The sequence below is a fragment of the Sapajus apella genome, unplaced genomic scaffold, assembly GCF_009761245.1.
Source record: "Sapajus apella isolate SASKATOON/1434 unplaced genomic scaffold, GSC_monkey_1.0 scaffold10, whole genome shotgun sequence".
NCBI lineage: Eukaryota > Metazoa > Chordata > Mammalia > Primates > Cebidae > Sapajus > Sapajus apella.
In genome coordinates, this window is record NW_022436950.1 from 36,636,413 (window position 1) to 36,663,689 (window position 27,277).

Sequence of the window (27,277 nt, forward strand, 5' to 3'; positions counted from 1 at the left end):
TGGCTCAAGCCTGTAATCCCAGCACTTTGGGAGGCCGAGGCGGGTGGATCACGAGGTCAAGAGATCGAGACCATCCTGGTCAACATGGTGAAACCCCATCTCTACTAAAATTACAAAACATCAGCTGGGCATGGTGGCACATGCCTGTAATCCCAGCTATTCAGGAGGTTGAGGCAGGAGAATTGCCTGAACCCAGGAGGCGGAGGTTGCGGTGAGCCGAGATCGCGTCATTGCACTCCAGCCTGGATAACAAGAGTGAAACTCCGTCTCAAAAAAAAAAAAAAAAAAAAATACCTTCTGTTACACTCTGAATTCTCCCTATCAACATATTCATTGTACAGTGTTATAGCTGTTTACTCATATCTCTTTAATATGAGAACTGGTGAGGACAGACAATATTTCTTTATCACCACATTCCGTAATGAGTATCATAGTCATAGGGCAGATGATTAACAAATATTGTATGGGCTGATGAATGGCCTCAAAAGTACACATGTATCATGTGGCACTTTTCTCCACTAGAGAGAGAACCCACCAAAACAATAACTTAATATAAATTATTTTCATGTTTTAATTTTTAAATTTCTTTTTTTTGAGATGGGGGTCTTACTCTATTGTCCAGGCTGGAGTGTGCAGTGGCACGATCTCAGCTCAGTGCAGCCTCTGCCTCCTGGGTTCCAGCCATTCTCCTGTTCAGCCTCCCAAGTAGCTAGGATTACAGGCACCTGCCAGCCTGGCTAATTTTTGTATTTTTAGTAGAGAGGGGGGTTTCACCATGTTGGCCAGGCTGGTCTTGAACTTCTGACCGCAAGTGATCCACCCACCTTGGCCTCCCAAAGTGCTGGGATTATAGGCGTGAGCCACCGTGCCCAGTCAGCCTAAGAGTTGCAATTAAACATGAGTACTACTGTCATTACTACCATGATGCACATGTGCCTGACTTGTGGTTAACTGATAACACTAAACAAAATGAGAGAAATAGTTAAGATGCTTGATGTAACAAGTGTACAAAACTCAAACTAGATGAATTATTTTTCAAGTTTCTCTGTTTTCTTGTTCTTACCTTCTCTGCAAAGGAAATGTTTTTAAATGAAACATAAATTTCAGGTAAATTCCAATAATCTTATTAAGTAAATTCAACTTGCAGGAAGAAAAAAATGGAACTTTGAATAACCACTTTTAAATTGTTGGTTTTAATGCAACTTTTAAAAATAATCACTTCAGAAATGTCTAACGTCCTAAAAGTAGCCACTTAATTCAATAAAATCCCATTCTAATCCCTATTCTACTTGGAGTAAAAATAAGGATTAGGAGTAAAAAGTGGCCTTATCTTTTAGAAACACATACTAGTTATTTACGAATGAATGAGAAGAAAGGGAAAGTTGGCAAATTCATCTGTAAAATCATCTGGGTCTTTGGCCTACTGAGAGTCAGGAGACTGGGTTTTTAATTAATATTCCAAATTCTAAAGTTATTAGTCTTTACAAATTTTTCATTTCTTACTCTGTGAATTTAAAATTTCTATTTCTCCAGAAATAAATCTAGTTTGTATGGGTTTTTAAGTATACATTTAAGTATACACTAATAGTAGTGTATAACCATATTTTTAATTAAAATATCTTATATACAGAAAAAAAGTTACTGAAAACTACAATCAAACTATGAATTTGTCTGGGCATAGTGGCTCATGCCTGTAATTCCAACACTTTGAGAGGCTGAGGTGGGTGAATCACTTGAAGCCAGGAGTTAGAGAACCAGCCTGGGCAACATAGACAGACCCCATCTCTACAAAAAAATAAAAAATAAAAATAAAAATATTAGCCACGCATGGTGGTGGTGGTCCACACATGTAGTCTCATCTACTCAGGAGGCTTGAGGTAGGAGGATCATATAAACCCCGGAGGTCGAGGCTGCAGTGGGCCGTGATCACCCAACTGCACTCCAGCCTGGATGATAGAGCAAGATCCTGTCTCAAAACAAACAAAACAAAACAAACAAGCAAACAAACAAAAACCTATAAATCTGTGAAATCAAATTTGATCCAAGTATTAATATTTTGGGGCAAAATCAGTTCGAAATATTGTATACCTTTACGCATACTTTCTATTGCAAACAATCTACATATTTAACAATCAGACACTACCAAACTATAAAAGGGGTTGGCATGCCTTCTCTGTAAAGGGCCAGTCAGTCAGTATTTTAGGCTTTGTGAACCAGACAGTCTCTGTTTCAACTATTCAACTTCAGTAGTCTCTCAGTATCTGTGGAAGATTGGTTCCGGGACCCCCCTGCAAATATCAAAACCCACAGATGCTCAAGTCCCTTAAATAAAATGGCATGGTAATTGCATGTGATTTAGGAATGTCCTCCTGTATATTTAAAATAATCTCTAGATTACTTATAATACCTAAAACAATGTAAATACTATGTAAATATTGTTACACTATATTGTTTTCTTATTTTTATTTATGTTTTAAAATATATTTATACATATTCCATTATATTTTTCCCCAAATATGTTTGATCCATGGTTGGTTCAATCCACAAATCCAAAACCTGCAGATATAGAGAGTCAAATATATATTTTTATAGCATGAAAAGGAGCCACAGACAATATATAAAAAAATGAGAATGGCTGTTTTCTGATAAAACCTTATAAACGGAAACACATGGTGGGCCGTTCTTGGCTTCCAGGCCATAGTTTGCCAACTCAAGTATTAAAAAACAATCCAAGAGTCACAGAACTAAGCCTTCCAGTTTCCCTCTACCTTCCAGGCCCTTCTGCCTTACTGTTAACATAGTAAGTTGAATCTAGCCTTCCTTATTCCCAAAGCTTCACTTCTGGGACTTTAAAGATCCTGAAGGACCTGAAATAAATTTGCTTTCTCCTTGCCAGGAGATCTCATCCAATTTCATGTCAGTTAGAGAGAAGTGGTCCTTGGATTAGCCATTGAAGAGCAGTTCATGGGCTCTACTAAAAAAAAAATCAAAGCAAGTAAAGGTTTGTCTCTATCAAAAGACTTCTATGAAACAGGTTTTATTATCCCCATCTTCACATGAGAAAACTAAGACTTAGAAAGGGTAAGTTATTCAGCCAGGGTCTGTTCCATACCCAATGCTTGATTTTCTATATCATTCTGCCTCCAATACATTGAATTGATAAAGACAAAAATATGGTAAATCAAAACAGATAAGTGGCTATGTCAACTTAGATCACTAAAGGAAATTATTTTGTCAACTTAATATTGTTTTCTTATAAAGACTGTGATTCAGTATTTAAATCACTGTTTCAAATATGTTTTTGAGCATTTTTGTCCTACGCAATTACCAATTAAATAACAAATCACCAGAAAAACAACAAATTCCTTTTCTGGATTTTGTGGTATTGGTACTCTTACCTGACACTGGTTAATAGCTGCATGGTTGCCATGGAATGGAGATTGTCTTTCTTTATCTCGATGATGCCGACTGCTGTGTTTACTTCTCTGCAACTGCTGGCGTAATTTTGCAATCTGAAAAGGCAAAAACAGCAAGTATGCCAGAGTGTTTTCCACACGAAATAAAAACACATCCTTGCTTAGTAAGAACCAGTAAAACTCACCCTTAGTAAGTCCTTTGAATTTTTGAACCATATCACAGTCTCATTTTTTTGTTCGTAATTTTATACATATGTACACATGTACGTATACATATATGTTCCAAAACTGTTCTCAGCCTCCAAGCTTCCCAAGCACTACACAAATAAAGTTTTCAGCACTTAGAATAAATTACATTATAGTTTTCTTGAAGAATTCAAAAAATAACAATCATTCTCATTGCCCTTACCGTAAGTTTTTCTTTCAACTTAGATTTCTTTACTGAACACCTAACTTTCAACAGCTCCAAAAATTAGGCAGTATTTAAAAATCAACTCAAGCCATGAAATATATTCACAGATATCATCTTTAAATAACAAATGCAATTCCAATGAATATCACATACTATTCTTTGACTGAATTTTTCTATTTCTACATTATATGTGAAATGAAAATGTCATTAATTAGCAACACAGAAAATGGTAATCATAGCATAGAGCCATAATCATCCTGGTTATAGTGAGTACTGAATTTCAGAAATACCACCACATATAGAAAAATAATAAATGTGACCAGGCACAGTGGCTCATGTCTGTAATCTCAGCACTTTGGGAGGTCAAGGCAGGCAGGTCGCTTGAAGTCTGGAGTTAGAGATGAGCCTGGACAACATGGAAAAACCTTGTCTCTACTGAAAACACAAAAATTAGCTGGGCATGGTGGCACACGCCTGCACTCCCAGCTACTTGGGAGGCTGAGGCATGAGAATTGCTTGAGCCTGGGAGGCAGAGCCTGCAGTAAGCCAAGATCACATCACTGAACTCCAGCCTGGACAACAGAGCAAGACTCCGTCTCAAAAAAAAAAAAGAAGAAGAAATGTGAATTTGTTGTATTGTTACAATTTTTAAATCTGGTGTTTATATTATGTTGACAGGTATGAACATTCCTAAAAAAGACAAAAATACATAATCAAGTAAGTGATAAATAAATATCCCTACTCTAATCTTTATGAAATCAACACAGTAATTGTTTTTCTGTTATTTCGCAACCCTAAAAGAAAAAAGAAATCAATGGAAAATGACAAATCCTTGCTGCCCCAACATCAAGGAAACAGCCAACAAAAGGATTGTATTTCCACACCCACTACCTTAGAACCATTTTTCTGACCTCCTTAAGTTGATCTGTACTGCCCCAAGATGCTGAGCGCTTGTGAGATCCTTTCTTCTTTTCAGCATATTCTTCAGCCCAAGCACTCTCTGTCTGTAATGAAAAAAGAGGGGAAGCGTACTTTAACAAAAATCATTTCACAGCAATGTATACCATATTTTTCTATTATAAAACACATTTCCATTACAGAAAAATTAGATATTAAAAATAATTAAAATAACACAAATTACCCAAAATTGTCCTAGCACCAGTTACCTAACTGGTATTAATTACAACTAATATTTTAGCATACTTCATTTTTATTGCTAATAAAAAAATAATATTTTTACATAATTATAATTATACTACAAATAAAGCATTTATGGAACAAAGTTAACGATATATAGTAACTGTACTTACTACAGTTAACATATCATAGCTAATGATGTTAGTTATTATTAGCATGCTAACATTCTTGTGTTCTGACATGCTGGGCACTGAGCTTTCATATGCTTTATTTGACGTAACACTGTAAGTTGCCTAAGGTCTTATGCTAGAAGTGGCAAAGCCAAGAAATAAATCTAAGACTCCAGAGCTCATAATATTAACTTCTATATTATGTCTAGTCTTGCCTTAAGTATCTGCAGAGAATAGCTTCAAAAATGTTAGACCTTAAGCAGTTATACCAAACCCAGAATTTTAAAAGAGTGTATTGGAAAAGAAAATACAAATGAGTTCCTAGCACATGAAACTATGCTCAACCTCACCCCTAAGAAGAGAGAGCAATTTAAGATTGAGCAATTTGCTAATATAAACTCTCTTATATTGTTAGTGGGAGTGTAGAGTCTTTATGGGGGGAGATTCAGCACCTGCTGTCAAAGTTATAAATGCGCAAACTGACACAGCAACCCCTTATTTAGTAATTTATCCTGCACAGATACCAAATGTACATCTTTATGTACAAAATGACTTGCATATTACTCCTTGTATCACTGGTTCTTACAATTAAGACTGAAACAATGTAAATAAGTTAGAATTATTTAGGCTTGGCTAAATAAATTACGGTATACCTTTATAACAGAGTACTGTGCAGCTATAAAAAAATAAGGAAATTCACAATATACAGATATGAAATAATCTCCATGATAAACCGTTAAGTGAAAAACCTCAAGGCTTAGTACAGTGTGTATAGTAATTGCCTTTAAATGGGACTGTGAAAAATAATGTATGTGTATGTAAATTATACGTGGAAGAAAATACATGGTAACAAAGAAAACTGATACCAGTGGCTATCTCTGGGGAGAAAGAGCCTTAATGTATACCCTTCTGTACCTTTTCAATTTTGCACTAGATGAATGAATGGATAGCCTCTTCAAAATAATAAAAAATACCAAAAAACACTGTCCACAGTTTGAATATCCTTTGCACCATTAACGTACAATTACTAATTATAAAATGGTCTAGTTTCAAATGGGGAAGGAAAGAGAACATTTTCAAAAATAAAGAAACTGTGATTCTAATTAATCATGTCCCACATCTGGATCTCCTCCTTATAGATAGAAGGACTCCATTCTGATGAGAAGCCTTAAATACACCGAATCAAAAGGAAGGGCTACAATTTGGTCAACTTCCCATCACCACTCTATGCCCTGTTTCACTCTAAACGCCAGTTTCACATTGAGGTTACCAACTGATGTCACACATCCCAGAGGTGACCCCTACTGTACTTATAAGGTCTCATATTAGGGTCCACAGGCTCTTTAAGTCTATTGTTAAAATACCTGTCACAAAGATCAATACGTAAATAGGACCAAAGAGCATAAAGTCAAAAGCAAAAACCAAAATCAAAGTAATAATACTACAAAATTTAAAATCTTAGCAAATAAACTCTTTTTTCTTTTTAAACTTTTAAGGTCAAGGGTACTTGTAATATACAGGTAAACAAGTAAACCTGTGTCATGGGGTTTATTGTACAGATATTTTGTCACCCAGGTGCTAAGTCTAGTACTCATTAACTACTTTCCCTGATCCTCTCCCTCCTCCCAACCTCCACTCTCTAGAAGGCCCCAGCATCTGCTGTTACACTCTATGTGTCCATGTGCTCTCATCATGGCTCCCATTTATAAGTAAGAACATGCGGTATTTTGTTTTCCATTTCTGTGTTAGTTTGCTAAGGATAATAACCTCTAGCTTCAACTGGGTCCCTGCAAAGGACATGATCACATTTATTTTTATGGCTGCACAGCAGTCCATTGTGTATGTATCACATTTTCCTTATCCAGTCTACTGTTGATGGGCATTGAAGTTGATTCCATGTCTCTTCTATTGTGAATAAGCAGCATAGTATGCATGGTTCAGAATCACATATGTTGGTGTCAAACAAACATGTTTAAGTTTCAGATCAGTTAAATAACATTTTGGGTCCAGGCGTGGTGGCTCATGCCTGTAATCCCAGCACTTTGGGAGGCCAAAGCAGGCAGATTACAAGGTCAGGAGTTTGAGATCAGCCTGGTCAATGTAATGAAGCCCCATCTCTACTAAAAATACAAAAAAATTGCTTGGCATAGTAGTGGGTGCCTGTAATCCCAGCTACTTGGGAGGCTAAGGCAGGAGAATCACTTGAATGCAGGAGGCGGAGGTTGCAGAGAGCCAAGATCATGCCACTGCACTCCAGCCCAGGCAACAGTGCAAGACTCCATCTCATAAATAAAAACAAACATTTTTTATATCTTAGGCAAGATGCTTCTCCTATATGAATTTTTAAATTCCTCATTTATAAGAATAATGTTAGGCCAGGCACAGTGGTTCATGCTAGTAATCCCAGTGCTTTGAGAGGCCAAGGCTAGAGGATCACACGGTTCAAGACCAACCTGGGCAATGTAGGAAGACCTCCTCTCTACAAAAAAATTTTAAAATTAGCTGGGCATCGTGGCTCACGATTGTAGTCCCAACTACTCGAAAGGCTGAGGTGGGAGAATTGCTTGAGCCTGGGAGGCTGAGGCTGCAGTGAGCTATGCTTCCTCCACTGCACTCCAGACTGGGTGACAGAGTGAGACCCTGTCTCCAATAAAAAGAAAGAAAAAGGAAAAGGAATAATGTCATCTACCTACTAAAATTATAAGGTAATTAAAGGAGTTAGTATATGTGAAGGATTTAATTTTTAAGCACAGTACCAAGGATAAAACATTCACTCAGTAAATGTTTATTATTATTTCCATTCCATTATGCCAAGTAGTCATTACTTATTTTGTTATCTCTATGGTCATAAAGCTATATGAAAGAATGTAAATAATTTTTTGATGAAAAAAATTTCAAGTAATAATTGAAGTAAAATTTCAAGTAAAAAAACTAACACAGGATAGAAACATAAGTTTTTTGTTTTTTTTTTTTTTGTCTTGGAGACAGAGTCTTGCACTGTCGCCCAGGTTGTAGTGCAGTGGCGCAATCTCAGCTCACTGCAATCTCCGCCTCTCTGCCTCTAGGGTTCAAGCAATTCTCCTGCCTCAGCCTCCCAAGTAGCTGGGACTACCACATGCGCCACCAGGCCCAGCTCATTTTTTTGTATTTTTTAATAGAGACAGGGTTTCACCATGTTGGCCAGGATGGTCTCCAATCTCCTTACCTCGTGATCCTCCTGCCTTGGCCTCCCAAAGTGCTAGGATTACAGGCGTGAGCCACCGCGCCCAGCTAAAATAGAATAAGTTTTATGAAAATATTTTTGTACATTATAATCAAGTGGAAATGATAATAGGCCTTTATAAAACATTACAAGTGGGGAGAAACAAAATCTGGTTCTTGAAGGATTCTACAGGTTACCATGTCTCTGAGTGACAGCTAACAAGGAGAGTAAGAATAGGAATCTATGTGTGTAAATGCCTATAAATGTTATTACTCTTACATTCTAAAACTAAAAAAACCCAACTCCTTCATACATTTTATATTACTACTATTTATACGAAAACTTCGGGCTAAAATCATGATGAGCTGCTTTATAAATACAATTCCAGGCTGGGCGCAGTGGCTCAAGCCTGTAATCCCAGCACTTTGGGAGGCTGAGGCGGGTGGATCACGAGGTCAAGAGATCGAGACCATCCTGGTCAACATGGTGAAACCCCGTCTCTACTGAAAATACAAAAAATTAGCTGGGCATGGTGGCGTGTGCCTGTAATCCCAGCTACTCAGGAGGCTGAGGCAGGAGAATTGCCTGAACCCAGGAGGCGGAGGTTGCGGTGAGCCGAGATCGTGCCATTGCACTCCAGCCTGGGTAACATGAGTGAAACTCCGTCTCAAAAATAAATAAACAAATAAATAAATACAATTCCAAATTCAAAAATTGTTTAAATTTTTTTTTTTTTTGAGACGGAGTTTCACTCATGTTACCCAGGCTGGAGTGCAATGGCGCGACCTCAGCTCACCGCAACCTCCGCCTCCTGGGTTCAGGCAATTCTCCTGCCTCAGCCTCCTGAGTAGCTGGGATTACAGGTACACGCCACCATGCCCAGCTAATGTTTTGTATTTTCAGTAGAGACGGGGTTTCACCATGTTGACTAGGATGGTCTCGATCTCTTGACCTCGTGATCCACCCGCCTCGGCCTCCCAAAGTGCTGGGATTACAGGCTTGAGCCACCGCGCCCGGCAAAAATTGTTTAAATTTTTATCCTTGCATTTTAAATGCTGGCTCGCTATTAAATTCAGATCTTACTAGAGACTCTCAAATATAGTTTGAAAAAAAAGTTGGGTTTATACTCTCTCCCTATGTAAGGGGGAGGAACCCTTAGAGATAAGAGGGAATCCCTCAATTTAGGTAATCTCCTTAAAATATTAAGTGAAATGCAAGGTTGCAGAAAAATGTATACAATATGATATCTTGTGTGTAACCAAAAAAAATTAGTTTTTCTTGTTCACTGGTGTTTGTGTGTGTTGTTGTGTGCTTGGGCACATGCAACCTCTAGGAAAGTAACTGATTTAGGCAAGAATCATCAATGGAAGCTAAAACTATTAGGTAAAAGATACTAAAGAACAGGATATTTGTGTGGTGCCAAACTCACAAATTACTTGCTAATATAAGACCAAAAGTTTAGTTTCTTTCCAAAGTGAAGGATAAAAACTTAATGTAGGCCAGGTGTGGTGGCTCATACCTGTAATCCTAGCACTTTGGGAGGCCGAGGCGGGCAGATCATCAGGTCAGGAGTTCAAGACCAGACTGGCCAACATGGTGAAACCCCGTCTCTACTAAAAAAAATACAAAAATTAGCTAGGCATGGTGTCTCATGCCTGTAATCCCAGCTACTTGGGAGGCTTAGGTAGGAGGATTCTTGACCTGGGACCCAGGAGGCAGAGGCTGCAGTGAGCCGAGATCATACCACTGCACTCCAGCCTGGGCTACAGAGCAAGACTCCATCTCAAGAAAAAAAAAAAAAAAAAAAATTAACGTAATTAAGAAAAAAGTACGAGAATGACCTGTTCTAGATCAATAAAGACTTAAGAGAAACCAACAGCAATATATGAATGTCAATTGGGTCCTTTTGGGTCCAAATGTAATGTATAAATGTCAAACTGGGTCATTAAAAAAAAAGATACTGGGGAATTTTTACCATAAACTGGTTATTACATGATATTACGGAATTGTTAATTTTCTTAGATGACCTAATGCTATTACAGCTATACAGAAAATATTCTTAGGTGATACATGCTGTAATATTTAGAGAGAAAAGTGTCATGATATCTGCAACGTACTTTCAAAAACTGTAGCAAACACACACACACACAGAAAATAGGTAAAGCAAATATGACTAATGTTTAAAACACTTGAATTACAGCTGTAGTTTTTTTATGCATTTAACATTTTCATAATAAAAAGGAAAAAACCTTAGATCATTTCCACTGACATTTTATGAACTCCATTTAGGACAATTCCAAAAACAAATACCTCCATTAGCACGTATGAGACCAACAAATCAATACAGAAGAATGACGGAGCTACAAAGTCATCACTTTGGAAATACTATAGTAATAACTGACTTAAGTAATAATCATCAACAAATGCTAAAAACCAATGCATGCTTCTTGGAGAACGGAATATTTATAACCTCAAATATTTATCCACAAATTACTTATTAGTTACAAAGGGTTCTGATGGATCAAACTTAACATCACTGACTTCATGTACCTACTGATCCATAGGCAGGCACAGAGAGAAACATACATCACATACAGTATTCCTAACAAAAACACACTAAACTGAATCTTATCATAAAGGAATATATAAACCAAATACAAAAAATACTGCTTTACACACTTCAAAAATATTATTATCACGAAAGACTCAAAAACTCAGTGTTAAAAAAAGACTGAGGAACTACTCTGGATTAAAGGATATTGAAGAGAAATGACATGTAAATGCCATGTGTGCTCCTTAACTGGATCCTAGCTCATAGGGGAAACTGCTACAGAGAATATAATCAGAGCAACCGAAAAATTTGGAATATAAACCACATAATGAACAACAGTATTATATCAATCTTAACTCTCTTGAATTTGATAATTTTACTGGTATTTTTAAAAGTCCTTGTTCATATACATGCTGAAATAGTTAAGAGTTAGAATGTCTGCAGCTTACTAATGATTAGCAAATTAACAACATAATTGTACAAACAGACACAAAAATAAAGCAAAATGTGACAAATGTTACTTGGTAAATACAAGTGAAAGGTATACTGGTACTTAATATCCTTACAACTTTTCTGTAAACAAGATTTTTCTAAAAATAAAAAGTTAAAAAAATTCATGGAAATTATTAAATGACAGTAATTTTAAGTATAAAAATTAAAGAAAAGCGAAGGTATATAAAAGATTCCTATAGATTTATTAAAAACAAATTAAAGACGATGAGAGTAACAGTATTAATTACTGAGACAAAAATAAGCATAAAGAGCAACAGGCAGCTTTGCTCACTTTAGTGATAAGATGTTCAGGGCAGGAAAAAAAAATACCTAGCAAAGACATCAATTTTACTTATACTACTAATTCAAAAGAGAATTGCTTTCTTTGTTCAACTAAGAAGCTGTGCTTTGATTATAGGACACTTAGATATTGATTTAAAAGTAAAACTGAGTTTTAATTAAAATGTTTTGATTTTGTTCAGTCTTGTCTTATGTACTACAAGGTTTATATTAAAGTATCTAATAATGTGTCAGACACTGGATTAACATTTGGAGGTCAAGAGGAAATATAGTTCTTATTCTCAAAGAGCTTCTTCTACGAGAAAAGGAATAAATAGCTAATTATGATATATGTGATGACAGAAGTCCCCTAAGAAAGGCATCTAACCCAGAATTGGAAGGACAGGAAAGGTTGGTAGGCACAGTATTATGGAATAAGGAGATACAACCAGAGTATGAGTCACCCAGTCAAATGATGGAAAAAGCATTCCAAACAAACTAGATTGCTGGGGAAGCATCAGTGAGTTGAGCACATAGGGCCAGGTTCATTATTGAAACTTGGAGTACATCTTCAAAATTATTTTTAATGAGATTTTTTAAATGTTATTCCTTGACAAATATAGATGCAAAGATCCTCAATAAAATACTAGCAAACCCAACCAACAAAATTAAAAAAAAAAACATAGACGATTCAATAAACAAAAATCAACTGATAGAATAAACCACATTAACAAAATAAATAGTACATATGATCATTTCAATAGACGCAGAAAAAGCATCTTACAAAATTCACTCCCTTTCATGATTAAAAACAAATCATAAATAACAAAAAAGTATCTCAACATATTAAAATAAAGTTCATAAAGGAGAAGCCCACAGCCAACAGCATATCCAATGATGACAAACTGAAAGCTTTTTCTCTAGGATCAGGAACAAGGCAAGGATTACCCACTCTTGTCGCTTCTATTCAACACAGTACCAGAAGTCTTAGCCAGGACAATTAGGCTACATAAATAGCCTCCAAATTGGAAAAACAAGAATTAAAATTGTCCCATTTGGACACAACATTATGTTATTCTAGAAAACACTGAAACTCCACAAAACAGTTAAAACTAACAAATTCTGTAAAGCTGCAGGATACAAAATCAACAAAAAAGTCAGATGTGCTTTCAAACATTAACAAATATCTAAAAAGGAAATTAGGAAAAAAGGTACTGGAATCTAGAGAACCAAATGGCGGAATAGAAGGCTGTACTTATTGTTCCTCCCAGAAGGACACCAATTTAACAACTATCTATACCCAAAAACCACCTTCATAAGAACCAAAAGTCAGGTGAGCACACACAGTACCTGGTTTTAACTTCATATGACTAAAAGAGGCATTGGAAGAAGGTTGGAAAGACAGGTTTGAATAGCTGATGCCCCATTCACCACCCCCACCCCCTTGCCACTGCAACAAGCTGTGTGGCATGCTCTTGGAAGAGGGAGAGCACAGCAATTGTGAGGTAATGCACTGAACTCAGTGCTGCCATCACTGCAGAAAGCAAAATCAGGCTGCACTCTGCTGACATCCACCCACGGAGGGAGTACTTAAATCAGCCTTAGCCAGAGGGGAATTCCCAACCCCATGGCCAAAGCTTGAATTCCACCAAGCTACATCATTGCAGACTAAAGTGCTCTACAGCCCCAAATAAACTTGAAAGTCAGTGTAGGCCATGGAGACTGCAACTCCTAAGCAAATCCTAATGTTGAACTGGTCTCAGAGCCAGTGGACTTGGGGGACACATGACCTACTGACATATCAGCAGGGACAACCAAGGGAGTCCCGGTGCCACCCAACCGCAGGCTACGCAGTTCACAGCTCCAAAAGACATATATTCTTTGTCTTGCATCTTGGATACCAGCTCGGCCAAAAGAGGATAGGACACCAGAGTCATGAGGCTCCCTTTGTAGGCCTTATCTCCTGGAGGACATTTCTAGACATACCCCAGGCCAGAAAGGAATTTGCTCCCTTGAAGGAAAGGAACCAGTACCAGCAGGATCCATCACCTGCTGACTAAAGAGTCTGTGGGCCCTGAGAAACCAGCAGTCATGGCCAGGCAGTGTGGACCTTGGATAAGACTCTGAGACTTGCTAGCTTCAGGCAAGACTCAGCATGTTCCCAGCTATGGTAGCTATGGGAATACCCCTGCTTGAGAGAAGCAGAGGAAAAAGTAAAATAAAGGGAACTTTGTCTTGCACCTTAGGTATTAGCTTGGCCACAGTGGTGTAGAACACCAAGCAGGCTGTTGGGGTCCTTGATTCCAGGCCTTGGCTCTTAGATGGCATTTCTGGACCTGCCCTGGGCCAGAGGGGAAACCACTGCCCTAAAAGGTGAGGTCCACGCCAGGCAGCAATAACCACAAGTCTTTGGGACTTAAGAGAACACTGGCAGCGCCCTGGCAGTACTACTTGTGGGTCTGTGGTAGTGATGGCTACAAGGTGAGGCTCCTCTGCCTATGAAAAGGGGAAGAAAGAGTGGGAAGGACTGCATCTTGTGGTCTGAGTGCCAGCTCAGCTGCAGTACAACAGAACACCAGGCAGACTTCTAAGGTTTTTGACTCTAGTCCCTGGCTCCCTACATCACCTCTGGACATGCCCAGGGCCTGGGGAAACTTACCACCAGGAAGGAAAGGACACATACCTAGATGATTTCACCACCTGCTAACTGCAGAGCCCCAGAGCCTTGAGCAACCAACCATATGTACTAGCCAGATAGTGGTTACAGCAGGCCTTGGGTGAGACCCAAAGCTGTACTGGCTTCAGGTCTGACTCAGTACAGTCAGTGGTAGTAGTCAAGGGAGTGCTTGTGTCACTCCTCCCCTAGCTCCAGGCGGCTCAGAACAGAGAAAAACACTGTTTGAGAGAAACAGAACAGAACAGAACAAGGGTCTCTGCCTTGTAATCCAGATAATTCTTCTGGATCTTAACCAAGATTGTCAAGGCAGTTTATCTACAACTCTGCAAGAATATCACAACATGAGCTTGGGCTGTACCCTAATAAAGACACAGCTTCGATTACAACAGCTATGTTTTGTTTTGTTTCTTTTTAAGACAGGATTTCATTCTGTCACCCAGGCTGGAGTACAAATGGCACCATCTCGGCTCACTGCAGCCTCAACTTCCTGGGCTTGAGCAATCCTCCCACCTCAGCCTCCCAAGTAGCTGAGACTATAGGCATATTCTACCACACCTGGCTAGTTTGTTGTTTGTTTTGTAGAGATTGGTTTTCACCATGTTATCCAAGCTGGTCTCAAACTCCTAAGCTGAAGCAATCTGCCCTCCTCAACTTTTCAAAGTGCTAGAGTTTCAGGTGTAAGCCACTGCACCCGGTCAACACCCAGTCTTTTCAAGTATCTGGAAAGCTTTCCCAAGAAAGACAGGTACAAACAAGCCTGGACTACAAAGATGTACAAGAAATATCTAACTCTTTAATGCCCAGACACAGACTAACATCTATAACCATCAAGACCATTCACGAAAGCATGACCTCACCAAATGAACCAGAGACCAATCCTAGAGAAACAGATATGTGACCTTTAAGATAGAAAATTCAAAATAGCTATTTTGAGGAAGCTCACAGAAATTCCAGGTAACACAGAGAAGGAATTCAGAATTCTGTCAGATAAATTTAACAAGGAGATTGAAATAATTAAAAAGAATCAAGCAGAAATTCTGGAGTTGAAAAATGCAACTGACATACTTAAGAATGCATTAGAGTTTTTTAGTAGTAGAACTGATCAAGCACAGGAAAGAATTAGTGAGCTTGAAGATGGTTTATTTGAAAGCACAGTCAGGAGAGACAAAAGAAAAAGAAAACAATAAAGCATGCCTACAGGATCTAGAAAATAGCCTTGGAAGGGCAAATTGAAGAGTTACTGGCCTTAAAGGGGAGGTAAAGAAAGAGATGGGGGTAGAAAGTTTATTCAATCAGATAATAACAGAGAATTTACCAAATCCAGAGAAAGATATGGATATCAAAGTATAAGAAGTCTATACAACACCAAGCAGATTTACCCATAAGAAGACTACCTCAAGGCACTTAATAAAACTCCCAATAAGTACAGGATAAAGAAAGAATCCTAAAAGCAGCAAGAGAAAAGGGACAAATTACATATAATGGAACTCTAGCACATGTGGTAACAGACTTTTCAGTGGAAACTACAGGCCAGGAGAGAGTGGCATGACATAGTTAAAGTGCTGAAGGTTAAAGCTTTTGCCATGGAATAGTATATCTGGCAAAAGTATTCTTCAAATATGAAGGAGAAATAAAGACTTTCCCAGACAAACAAAAGCCAGGGGGGATTTCATCAACACCAGACTTAGTTTACAAGAAATACTAAAGAGTACTTCAATCAGAAAGAAACAGACATTAATGAGCAATAAGAAATCATCTGAAGGTATAAAAGTCACTGGTAACAGTAAGAACCCAGAAAAACACAGAATATTGTAACACGGTAACTGTGGTGTGCAAATTATTCTTAGGTAGAAAGACTAAACAATGAACCAATCAAAAATAATAACTACAAGAATTCTTCAAGACATAGTAAAATAAGAAATAAATAGAAACAAAGTCTAAAGCAGGGAAAGGAAGTTAAGGTGTAGAGTTTTTATTAGTTTTCTTTTTGCTTGTTTGTTTGCAAACAGTGTTGTTATCAGCTTTAAAAAATGGGTTATAAGAGTATTTTCAAGCCTCATGGTAATCTCAAATCAAAAAACATACAACAGATACACTAAAAATGAAAAGGAAGAAAATAAATCATACCACCAGAGAAAATTACCTTCACTAAAAAGAAGACAGGAAGGAAGGAAAGAAGAGAAGACCACAAAACAACCAGGAAACAAATAACAAAACGGCAGGAGTAAAGTCTTCACTCATAAATAATAACAGTGAATGAAAATGGACTAAATTCTCCAATCAAAACACTCAGAGTGACTGAATGAATAAAAACAAGACCCAATGATCTGTTGCCTACAAAAAAACACATTTCATCTATGAAGAAACATATCAACTGAAAAAAAAAGGGATGGAAAAAGATATTCTATGCAAATGGAAACCAAAAAAGAGCAGAGTAGCTACACTTAGACAACATAAATTTCAAGACAAAAAGAAGAGACAAAGAAGGTCAATACACAATGATAAAGCAGACAATTCAACAAGATATAACAACTGTAAATATATATGCACCCAACAATGGTGTTCACACATATATAAAGCAAATATTATTAGATCTAAATAGAGAGACAGACCCCAATACAGTAACAGCTGGAGACCTCAACACTCCACTTTCAGTGTTGAACAGATCATCTATACACAAAATCAACAACAACAAAAAATCAGATTCAATCTGTAGTATAAACCAAATGGACCTAATAGATATTTACAAAACATTTCATCTAACGGCTATAGAATACACAGTCTTTTCCTCAGCACATGGATCATCACTCTCAATGACAGACCATATGTTAAGTCACAAAAAAAAGTCTTAACACATTCCAAAAAATCTGAAGTAATATCAAGCATCTTCACTGACCACAATGATATAAAACTAGATAACAATAACAAGGAATTTTGGAAAATATTTTAAAACCATGAAAATTAAACAATATGCTCCTGAATGATCAATGGGTCAATAAAGATATTAAGAAGCAAATTAAAAAATTTCCAACAATAAATGACAATGGAGGGCTGGGTGCACTGGCTCATGCCTGTAATCCCAGCACTTTGGGAGGCCAAGGCAGGCAGATCACCTGAAGTCAGGAGTTCGAGACTAGCCTGGCCAACATGGTAAAACCCTGTCTCTACAAAAAACAAAAAAATTAGTTGGGTGTGGTGGCATGTGCCTGTAATCCCAGCTACTTGGGAGACTGAGGCAAGAGAACTGCTTGAACCTGGGAGACGGTGGTTGTAGTGAGCCGAGATCATGCCATTGCACTCCAGCCTGGGCAACAGAGCAAAATTCCATCTTAATAACGGAAACACAAAACACCAAAACCTATGGGATACAGTGAAAGCAGTGCTAAGAGGGAATTTTATAGCTAAAAGTGCCTACATCAAAAAAGAAGAAAAATTTCAAATAAACAACCTAATGATGCATCTTAAAGAACCAGAAAAGCGAGAGCAAACCAAACACAAAATTAGAAGAAATAATAAAAATCAGATCAGAAATAAATGAATTTGAAATGAAGAAAACAATACAAAAGATCAACAAAACAAAAAGATGTATTTTGAAAATATAAACAAAATTGACAAATCTTTAGCCAGACTACAAGAAAAAGAGAAATTTACATAAATAAAATCAGAGAGAAAAAGGAGACATTATAAGAAATGTCACCACAGAAATTCAAAGGATCATTATTGGCTACTATGAGCAACTATATGCCAATACACTAGAAAATCTAGAATAAAAGGATAAATTCCTAGACACATACAACCTACCAATATGGAACCATGAAGAAATTCAAAACCTGAACAGACCAATAACAAGTAACAAAATCAAAACCATAATAAAAAGCATCCCAGCAAAGAAAATCCCAGGACCTGATGGCTTCAGAGCTGAATTCTATCAAACACTTAAAGAAGAACTAATACCAGTCCTATTAAAACTATTCTGAAAAACAGAGGAGGGCATATTTCCAAACTCATTCAGTGAGGCCAGAATTACCCTGTTACCAAAACCAAACACTTCAAAGAAAGAAAACTATAGGCCAATATCACTGATGAATATTGATGCAAGACTCAACAAAATACTAGCAAACTGAATTCAACAACACATTAAAAGTTCATTTATTATGACCAAGTGTAATTTATCCCAGGGATGCAAAGATAGTTCAACAAATGCAAATCAATCAATGTGATACATCACATTAACAGAGTAAGGACAAAAATTATATGATCATTTCAACTGATGCTGAAAATGCATTTGATAACATCCAACATCTCTTCATGATGGAAAAAAAAAAAAAAAACACCTCAAAACACTGGGTATAGAAGGAATATACCTCCACATAATGCAAGTCATTTATGACAGACCCATAGCTAGTGTCATGCTGAATAGGAAAAAATGGAAACCCTTTTGACAAAGATGCCCACTTTCACCACTGTTACTCAATACAGTACTAGAACAGCTAGACAGAGCAACTGCACAAGAGAAGGAAATAAAGGGCACCCAAAGTGGGATGGAAGAAGTCAAATTATCCTTGTTTGCAGATAATATGATATTACATTTGGAAACACCTAAAGGCTCCACCAAAAAAAAAAAAAAAAAAATAGCTGATAAATTCATCAAGGTTGCAGGATACAAAATCAACATATAAAAATCAGTGAGATTTCTATATGACAACAGCAAATACTCTGAAAAACAAATCAACAAAGTAGTTCCATTTACAACAGCTACAAATAAAATACCTAGGAATTAATTTAGCCAAACAAGTGAAAAACTTCTTCACTGAAAACTGCAAAACAGAGTGAAGAAATTAAAGACACACATAAAAGGGAAAGAAATCCCATGCTCATGGATTAAAAGAATAGATATTGTTAAAATGTTCATACTACCCAAAGCAATCTACAGATATAATGCAATCTCAATAAAAATACCAATAACATTCTTCACAGAAAAAAAAAAAAAAAATCCTAAGGAGTCACCAAAGACCCAGAATAGACAAAGCTATCCTGAGCAAAAAGAACAAAACTGGAGGAATCACATTACCTGACTTGAAATTATACTACAGAACAATAGTAACCAAAACGGCATGGTATTGGCATAAAACAGACACATAGAACAGAACAGAAGAGAGAATCCAGAGATAAATCCATACATCTACAATGAACTCACTTTTGACAAGGATGCCAAGAACATACATGGGGAAATAACAGTCTGTTCAATAAATGGTGCTGGGGAAACTGGTTATTCATATGCAGAAGGATGAAACTAGATCCTATGTCTCACCATATACAAATATGAAATAAAAATGGATTAAAGACTTAAATCTAAAACCTCAAACTATGAAACTACTACAAGAAAACCTTGGGAAACTCTCCACGATGTTCATCTGGGCAAAGATTTCTTGAGTAATAACGCACAGGCACAAGCAACCAAAGCGAAAATGGACAAATGGGATCATATCAAGTTAAAAAGCTTCTGCAGAGTAATGGAAATAATCAACAAAGTGAAAAGAAAACCCACAGAATGGGAGAAAATCTTTGCAAACTACCCATTTAACAAGGGATTAATGGCCAAAATATATAAGGAGTACAAACAACTCAATAGGAAAAACTCTAATAATCTAACTTAAAATGGGCAAAAGATCTCAACAGATATTTCTCAAAGGAAGACATACAAAAGGCAAACAGGTACATGAAAAGGTGCTCAATATCACTGATCATCAGAAAAACAGAAATCAAAACTACAATGAGATACCATCTCACCCCAGTTAAAATGGTTTTTATCCAAAAGCTGGGCAATGACAAATACTGGCAAGGATATGGAGAAAAGGGAACCCTCATACACTGTTGGTGGGAATGTAAATTCGTACAACCACTATGGAGAACAGTTTGGAGGTTCCTCAAAAAAAAGAGGAACTATATGGTCCAGCAATCCTACTCCTAGATATATATCTCAAAGAAAGAAAATCAGTATATTGAAGAGGTATCTGCTCTCCCATGTTTGCTGCACCGCTATTTCCAATAGCCAAGATTTTGAAGCAACCTAAGTATCCACCAATCAATGAATGGATAAAGAAAATGTGGTACATATACACAGTGGAGTACTATTCAGCCATAACAGAAAAAAAAGAGATCCTGCCATTTGCAATAGCATGAATGGAATTGGAGAACATTATGTTAAGTGAAGTCAGCCAGACAGAGAAAGACAAATTGTGCATGCTCAAAATAAAACAATTGAACTCACGGAGATAGAGAGTAAAGGGATGGTTATCAGAGGCTGAGAAAGTTAGTAGCAGGCAAGAAGGGAAGAGGGATGGTTAATGGGTACAAAAGAATATAGTTAGATAGAATCAGATCTAGTATTTGATACCACAACAAGGGTGACTCAAGCCAACAATAATTTATCATATATTTAAAAGTAAGTAAAATAATATCATTGGAATGTTTGTAACACAAAGAAATTATAAATGCTTGAGGTGATGGATATCTCATTTACTATATTGGTTACGTATTATAAGCCTGTATCAAAATATCTCAGCTACCCCATAAATCTATACACCTACTATGTACCCATAAAAATTAAAAATAAGGGGGAATCGATCCAAGATGGCCGTTTAGGAACAGCTCAGGATTGCAGCTCCCAGTGAAAGCGCAGAAGGTGAGTGGACGTTGCATTTTTATTGCCCACAGACTAGGAAATTCCCAGGTGGAGGAGCTCCATGGGTCGCCAGCACGGCTGTTTCGGCCAGTGTGACTGTGCTGGCCGGCGCCGCTGCTTTGCCCCATGCGGCTGCTTTGCCAGCGCCCCGGAGCAGCGGTTCTCTGTACAAAATACACCGGTCCGGGTGCCCTTTTGGCTGGTGATTGGAGCCACGGGAAGTCGCCCATTCGTCTGTTTAAAAAGGGGACTGAGCAGGGAACCAGGACAGTAGATTCCAGGGCAAAAAAAGCGCCACAAATCTCAGTGCCACTGTTTAAGCCAGCGCAGTGACTTGCCACAGGGGAAAACACTCAGATCCGGCGCCTCTGCAACAGGCGACTAGAGCACCAACTTAAAAAAAAAAAAAAACAGCCGCTAAGGAGGCTGAGGCAGGAGAATTGCCTGAACCCAGGAGATGGAGGTTGCAGTGAGCCGAGATCGCACCATTGCACTCCAGCCTGGGTAACAAGAGCGAAATTCCGTCTCAAAAAAAAAAAGGGGTTCTGAGGCAGGAAGCCAGCGATCAGGCTCGGCTACTCCCACCCCCGCAAAAGGACAGCAATCAGAAACTCTCTGGATTGAGAGTTTCACAGCAAGCGCAGCTGAACCCAGGACCGTACAGCTCTGTGCGGGAGAGGCGTCCGCCATTACCGAGGCAACCCGCCACTATGGAGGTAGTCAGCCAAGGCTGAGGCAGCCCGCCGTTGCCAAGGCAACCCGCCACTGCAGAGAGACTACGCCTCAACAGAGGCAGGCCACCATTGCCGAGGCAGTTCTAACTACACCCGTATAAACAGGACTGCAGGGAAGTTCACTGGGCAGCTAGGTGGACCCCACAGCAGCTCAGCAAAGCCTCTACAGGCAGACAGTGACTAGGCTGCCTCCTTGCTGGGCAGGGCAGCTCTGAAAGAAAAAAAAAAAGAAGGCAGCAGCATAACGGAAACTCACAAAGCCCTAAATCCCTGGGACAGAGCACCTGGGAACAAAAAGCGGTTTATGAGCCCTGCTGCAGCAGACCTAAACATACCTGCCCAGCAGCTCTGAATGAACAACGGAGCTCACAGCTCAGCATTTGAGCTCCTATAAAGACGAGACCATCTCCTCAAGCAGCTCCCTGACCCCTGTATATCCAAAAAGCCACCTCATAAAGGAGAGATCAGATTGACACTTGGCGGGTATCCTTCTGGGACAAAGATAGCAGAAGAAGAAAACTGATAACAACCCTCACTGTTCAACAGCTGCTGCAGGTGATCCCCAGGCAAGCAGCGCATGGAGTGGACCTCAGCAGACCTACAGCAGAGGGGCCAGACTGTCAGAAGGAAAACCAAGAAACAGAAATAACCTCATCATCAACAAACAGAACATCCACTCAGAGACCCAATCTGAAAGCCAGCAACTACAAAGACGACAGGTGGATAAATCCATAAAGATGGGAAGAAACCGGCACAAAAAGGATGAAAACACCCGACACCAGAACACCTCTACTCCTAAAAGGGATCACAACTCCTCACCAGCAAGGGAACAAGGTTGGATGAAGAACAAGTGTGATGAAATGACAGAATCAGACTTCAGAAGGTGGGTAGTAAGAAATTTCTGTGAACTAAAAGAACGTGTTCTAACCCAATGCAAAGAAACTAAGAACCTTGAAAAAAGATTTGACGAAATGCTAATGAGAATGGACAAAACAGAAAGGAATATAAGTGAATTGATGGAGCTGAAAAACACAACACGAGAACTTCGCGAAGCATGCGTAAGTATCAACAGCCGAATTGACCAAGCAGAAGAAAGGATATCAGAGGTCGAAGATCAACTCAATGAAATAAAACAGGAAGGCAAGAATAGAGAAAAAAGGCCGGGCGCGGTGGCTCAAGCCTTTAATCCCAGCACTTTGGGAGGCCGAGGCGGGTGGATCACGAGGTCAAGAGATCGAGACCATCCTGGTCAACACGGTGAAACCCCGTCTCTACTAAAAATACAAAAAATTAGCTGGGCATGGTGGTGCGTGCCTGTAATCCCAGCTACTCAGGAGGCTGAGGCAGGAGAATTGCCTGAACCCAGGAGGCGGAGGTTGCGGTGAGCCGAGATCGTGCCATTACACTCCAGCCTGGGTAACATGAGTAAAACTCTGCCTCAAAAAAAAAAAATAGAGAAATAAGGGTAAAAAGGAATGAACAAAGACTCCAAGAAATGTGGGACTATGTGAAAAGACCTAATCTACGTTTGATAGGCATACCTGAATGCGATGAAGAGAATGAATCCAAGCTGGAAAATACTCTTCGGGATATTATCCAGGAAAACTTCCCCAACCTAGCAAGGCAGGCAAATATTCAAGTCCAGGAAATACAGAGAACACCACAAAGATATCCGTCAAGAAGAGCAACCCCAAGTCACATAATTGTCAGATTCACCAGGGTTGAAATGAAGAAGAAAATACTAAGGGCAGCCAGAGAGAAAGGTTGGGTTACCCACAAAGGGAAGCCCACCAGACTCACAGCAGATCTCTCAGCAGAAACCCTATAAGCCAGAAGAGAGTGGGGGCCAATATTCAACATCCTTAAAGAAAAGAACTTTCGATCCAGAATCTCCTATCCAGCCAAACTAAGCTTCATAAGTGAAGGAAAAATAAAATCCTTTGTGAACATGCAAGTACTCAGAGATTTCATCACCACTAGGCCACCTTTACAAGAGCTCCTGAAAGAGGCTCTACACAAATAAAGAACAACCAGTACCAGCCACTCCAAAAACACGCCAAATGGTAAAGAGAATCAACACAATGAAGAATCTGCATCAACTAATGGGCAAAACAGCCAGCTAGCACCAAAATGGCAGTATCAAATTCACACATAACAATATTAACCCTAAATGTAAATGGACTAAATGCCCCAATCAAAAGACACAGACTGGCAAATTGGATAAAAAGCCAAAACCCATCGGTGTGCTGTATCCAGGAAACCCATCTCACATGCAAGGATACACAAAGGCTCAAAATAAAGGGATGGAGGAAGATTTACCAAGCAAATGGAGAGCAAAAAAAAGCAGGGGTTGCAATTCTCATCTCTGATAAATTAGACTTTAAAGCAACAAAGATCAAAAGAGACAAAGAAGGACATTACATAATGCTAAAAGAATCAATGCAACAAGAAGAGCTAACGATCCTAAATATATACGCACCCAATACAGGAGCACCCAGATACATAAGGGAAATTCTTAACGACTTACAAAGAGATTTAGACTCCCACATAATTATAGTGGGAGACTTTAACACTCCATTGTCATTATTAGACAGATCAATCAGACAGAAAATTAACAAGGATATCCTGGACTTGAACTCAGACCTGGACCAAGCAAACCTAATAGACATTTATAGAACTCTCCACCCTAAATCCACAGAATATACATTCTTCTCAGCACCACGTCACACGTACTCTAAAACTGACCACATAATTAAGAGTAAATCACTCCTCAGCAAATGCAAAAGAATGGAAATTATAAGAAACAGTCTCTCAGACCACAGTGCAATCAAGTTAGAACTCCGAATTCAAAAACTAACCCAGAACCACACAGCTTCATGGAAACTGAACAACTGGCTCTTGAATGTTGACTGGATAAACAATGAAATGAAGACAGAAATAAAGATGTTCTTCGAAACCAACGAGAATGAAGACACAACATACCAGAATCTCTGGGACACATTTAAAGCAGTCTCTAGAGGAAAATATATAGCAATAAGTGCCCATATGAGAAGCAAGGGGAGATCAAAAATTGACACCCTATCATTAAAACTGAAAGAGCTAGAGGAACAAGATCAAAAAAACTCAAAGTCTAGCAGAAGACAAGAAATAGCTAAGATCAGAGCAGAACTGAAGGAGACACAGACACAAAAAACCCTTCAAAAAATCAATAAATCCAGGAGCTGGTTTTTTGAAAAGATCAACAAAATAGACCATTAGCCAGATTAATAAAAAAGAAAAGAGAGAATAACCAAATTGATGCAATAAAAAACGATAAAGGGGATATCACCACAGATTCCACAGAAATTCAAACCATCATCAGAGATTATTACAAACAACTCTATGCACATAAACTAGTAAACCTGGAAGAAATGGATAAGTTTCTGGACACTTGCCTCCTCCCAAGCCTAAACCAGGAAGAAGCCGAAACCCTGAACAGACTCATAACAAGGTCTGAAGTTGAGGCAGCAATTAAGAGCTTACCACCCAAAAAAAGCCCAGGTCCAGACGGGTTCACAGCCGAATTCTACCAGACATACAAAGAGGAGCTGGTACCATTCCTTCTAAAACTATTCCAAACAATACAAAAAGAGGGAATTCTTCCCAAATCATTTTATGAGACCAACATCATCCTGATACCAAAACCCGGCAGAGATTCAACAAGAAAAGAAAACTTCAGGCCAATCAATATCCATGATGAACATAGATGGAAAAACCTTCAATAAAATACTGACAAGCCGATTGCAACAGCACATCAAAAAGCTTATCCACCATGATCAAGTAGGCTTCATCCCGGGGATGCAAGGCTGGTTCAACACACGCAAGTCTATAAACGTAATTCACCACATAAACAGAACCAAAGACAAAAACCACATGATTATCTCAATTGATGCAGAGAAGGCCTTTGACAAAATTCAACAGCCCTTTATGCTAAAAACCCTCAATAAGCTAGATATTGATGGAACGTATCTCAAAATAATAAAAGCTATTTACAACATACCAACAGCCAATATCATACTGAATGGGCAAAAACTGGAAGCATTCCCCTTGAAATGTGGCACCAGACAAGGATGCCCTCTCTCACCACTCCTATTCAATATAGTACCAGAAGTTCTAGCCAGAGCAATCAGGCAAGAAAAAGAAATAAAGGGCATTCAAATAGGAAAAGAGGAAATCAAATTGTCTCTATTTGCAGACGACATGATTGTATATCTAGAAGACCCCATCGTCTCAGCCCCAAACCTCCTGAAACTGATAAGCAACTTCAGCAAAGTCTCAGGATACAAAATCTACGCGCAAAAAGCACATGCATTCCTATACACCAATAACAGACTTAAAGAGAGCCAAATCAAGAACAAACTTCCATTCACAATTGCCACAAAGAGAATAAAATACCTAGGAATACAACTAACAAGGAACATAAAGGACCTCTTCAAGGAGAACTACAAGCCACTGCTCAACGAAATAAGAGAGGACACAAACAGATGGAGAAACATTCCATGTTCATGGTTAGGAAGAATCAATATCGTGAAAATGGCCATACTGCCCAAAGTCATTTACAGATTCAATGCTATCCCCATCAAGCTACCAATGACCTTCTTCACAGAACTGGAAAAAACCACCTTAAACTTCATATGGAACCAAAAGAGAGCCCGCATAGCCAAGTCAATTCTAAGCAAAAAGAACAAAGCAGAAGGCATCATACTACTGGACTTCAAACTATACTACAAGGCTACAGTAATCAAAACAGCATGGTACTGGTACCAAAACAGAGATATAGACCAATGGAACAGAACAGAGGTCTCGGAGGCAACACAACATATCTACAATCATCTGATCTTTGACAAACCAGACAAAAACAAGCAATGGGGAAAGGATTTCCTGTTCAATAAATGGTGTTGGGAAAACTGGCTAGCCATGTGCAGAAAGCAGAAACTGGACCCCTTCCTGACACCTTACACTAAAATTAACTCCAGATGGATTAAAGACTTAAACATAAGGCCTAACACTATAAAAACCCTAGAAGAAAATCTAGGCAAAACCATTCAGGACATAGGTGTAGGCAAGGACTTCATGACCAAAACACCAAAAGCATTGACAACAAAAGCCAAAATAGAGAAATGGGACCTTATCAAACTCCACAGCTTCTGCACAGCAAAAGAAACAGTCATTAGAGTGAATCGGCAACCAACAGAATGGGAAAAAATTTTTGCAGTTTACTCATCTGACAAAGGGCTAATATCCAGAATTTACAAAGAACTAAAACAGATTTACAAGAAAAAAACTAACAAGCCCATTCAAAAGTGGGCAAAGGATATGAACAGATTCTTTACAAAAGAAGACATACATTGAGGCCAACAAACATATGAAAAAATGCTCATCATCACTGGTCATCAGAGAAATGCAAATCAAAACAACATTGAGATACCATCTCACGCCAGTTAGAATGGCAATCATTAAAAAATCTGGAGACAACAGATGCT

At 38.5% G+C, this 27,277-nt stretch overlaps 1 protein-coding gene across 1 annotated transcript in view; it reads right to left on the reverse strand.

The window, feature by feature from the left end:
- Nucleotides 1–27,277, reverse strand: part of FAM117B (family with sequence similarity 117 member B) — a 131,529-nt gene that overhangs the window by 36,890 nt on the left and 67,362 nt on the right. Inside the window, exons 3-4 of the mRNA XM_032278622.1 lie at nucleotides 4,740–4,832; nucleotides 3,399–3,512 (exon numbers count right to left, since the gene is read on the reverse strand). Of these exons, the coding sequence (XP_032134513.1) occupies nucleotides 3,399–3,512; nucleotides 4,740–4,832 (207 nt within the window). The remainder of the gene's footprint in view (nucleotides 1–3,398; nucleotides 3,513–4,739; nucleotides 4,833–27,277) is intronic.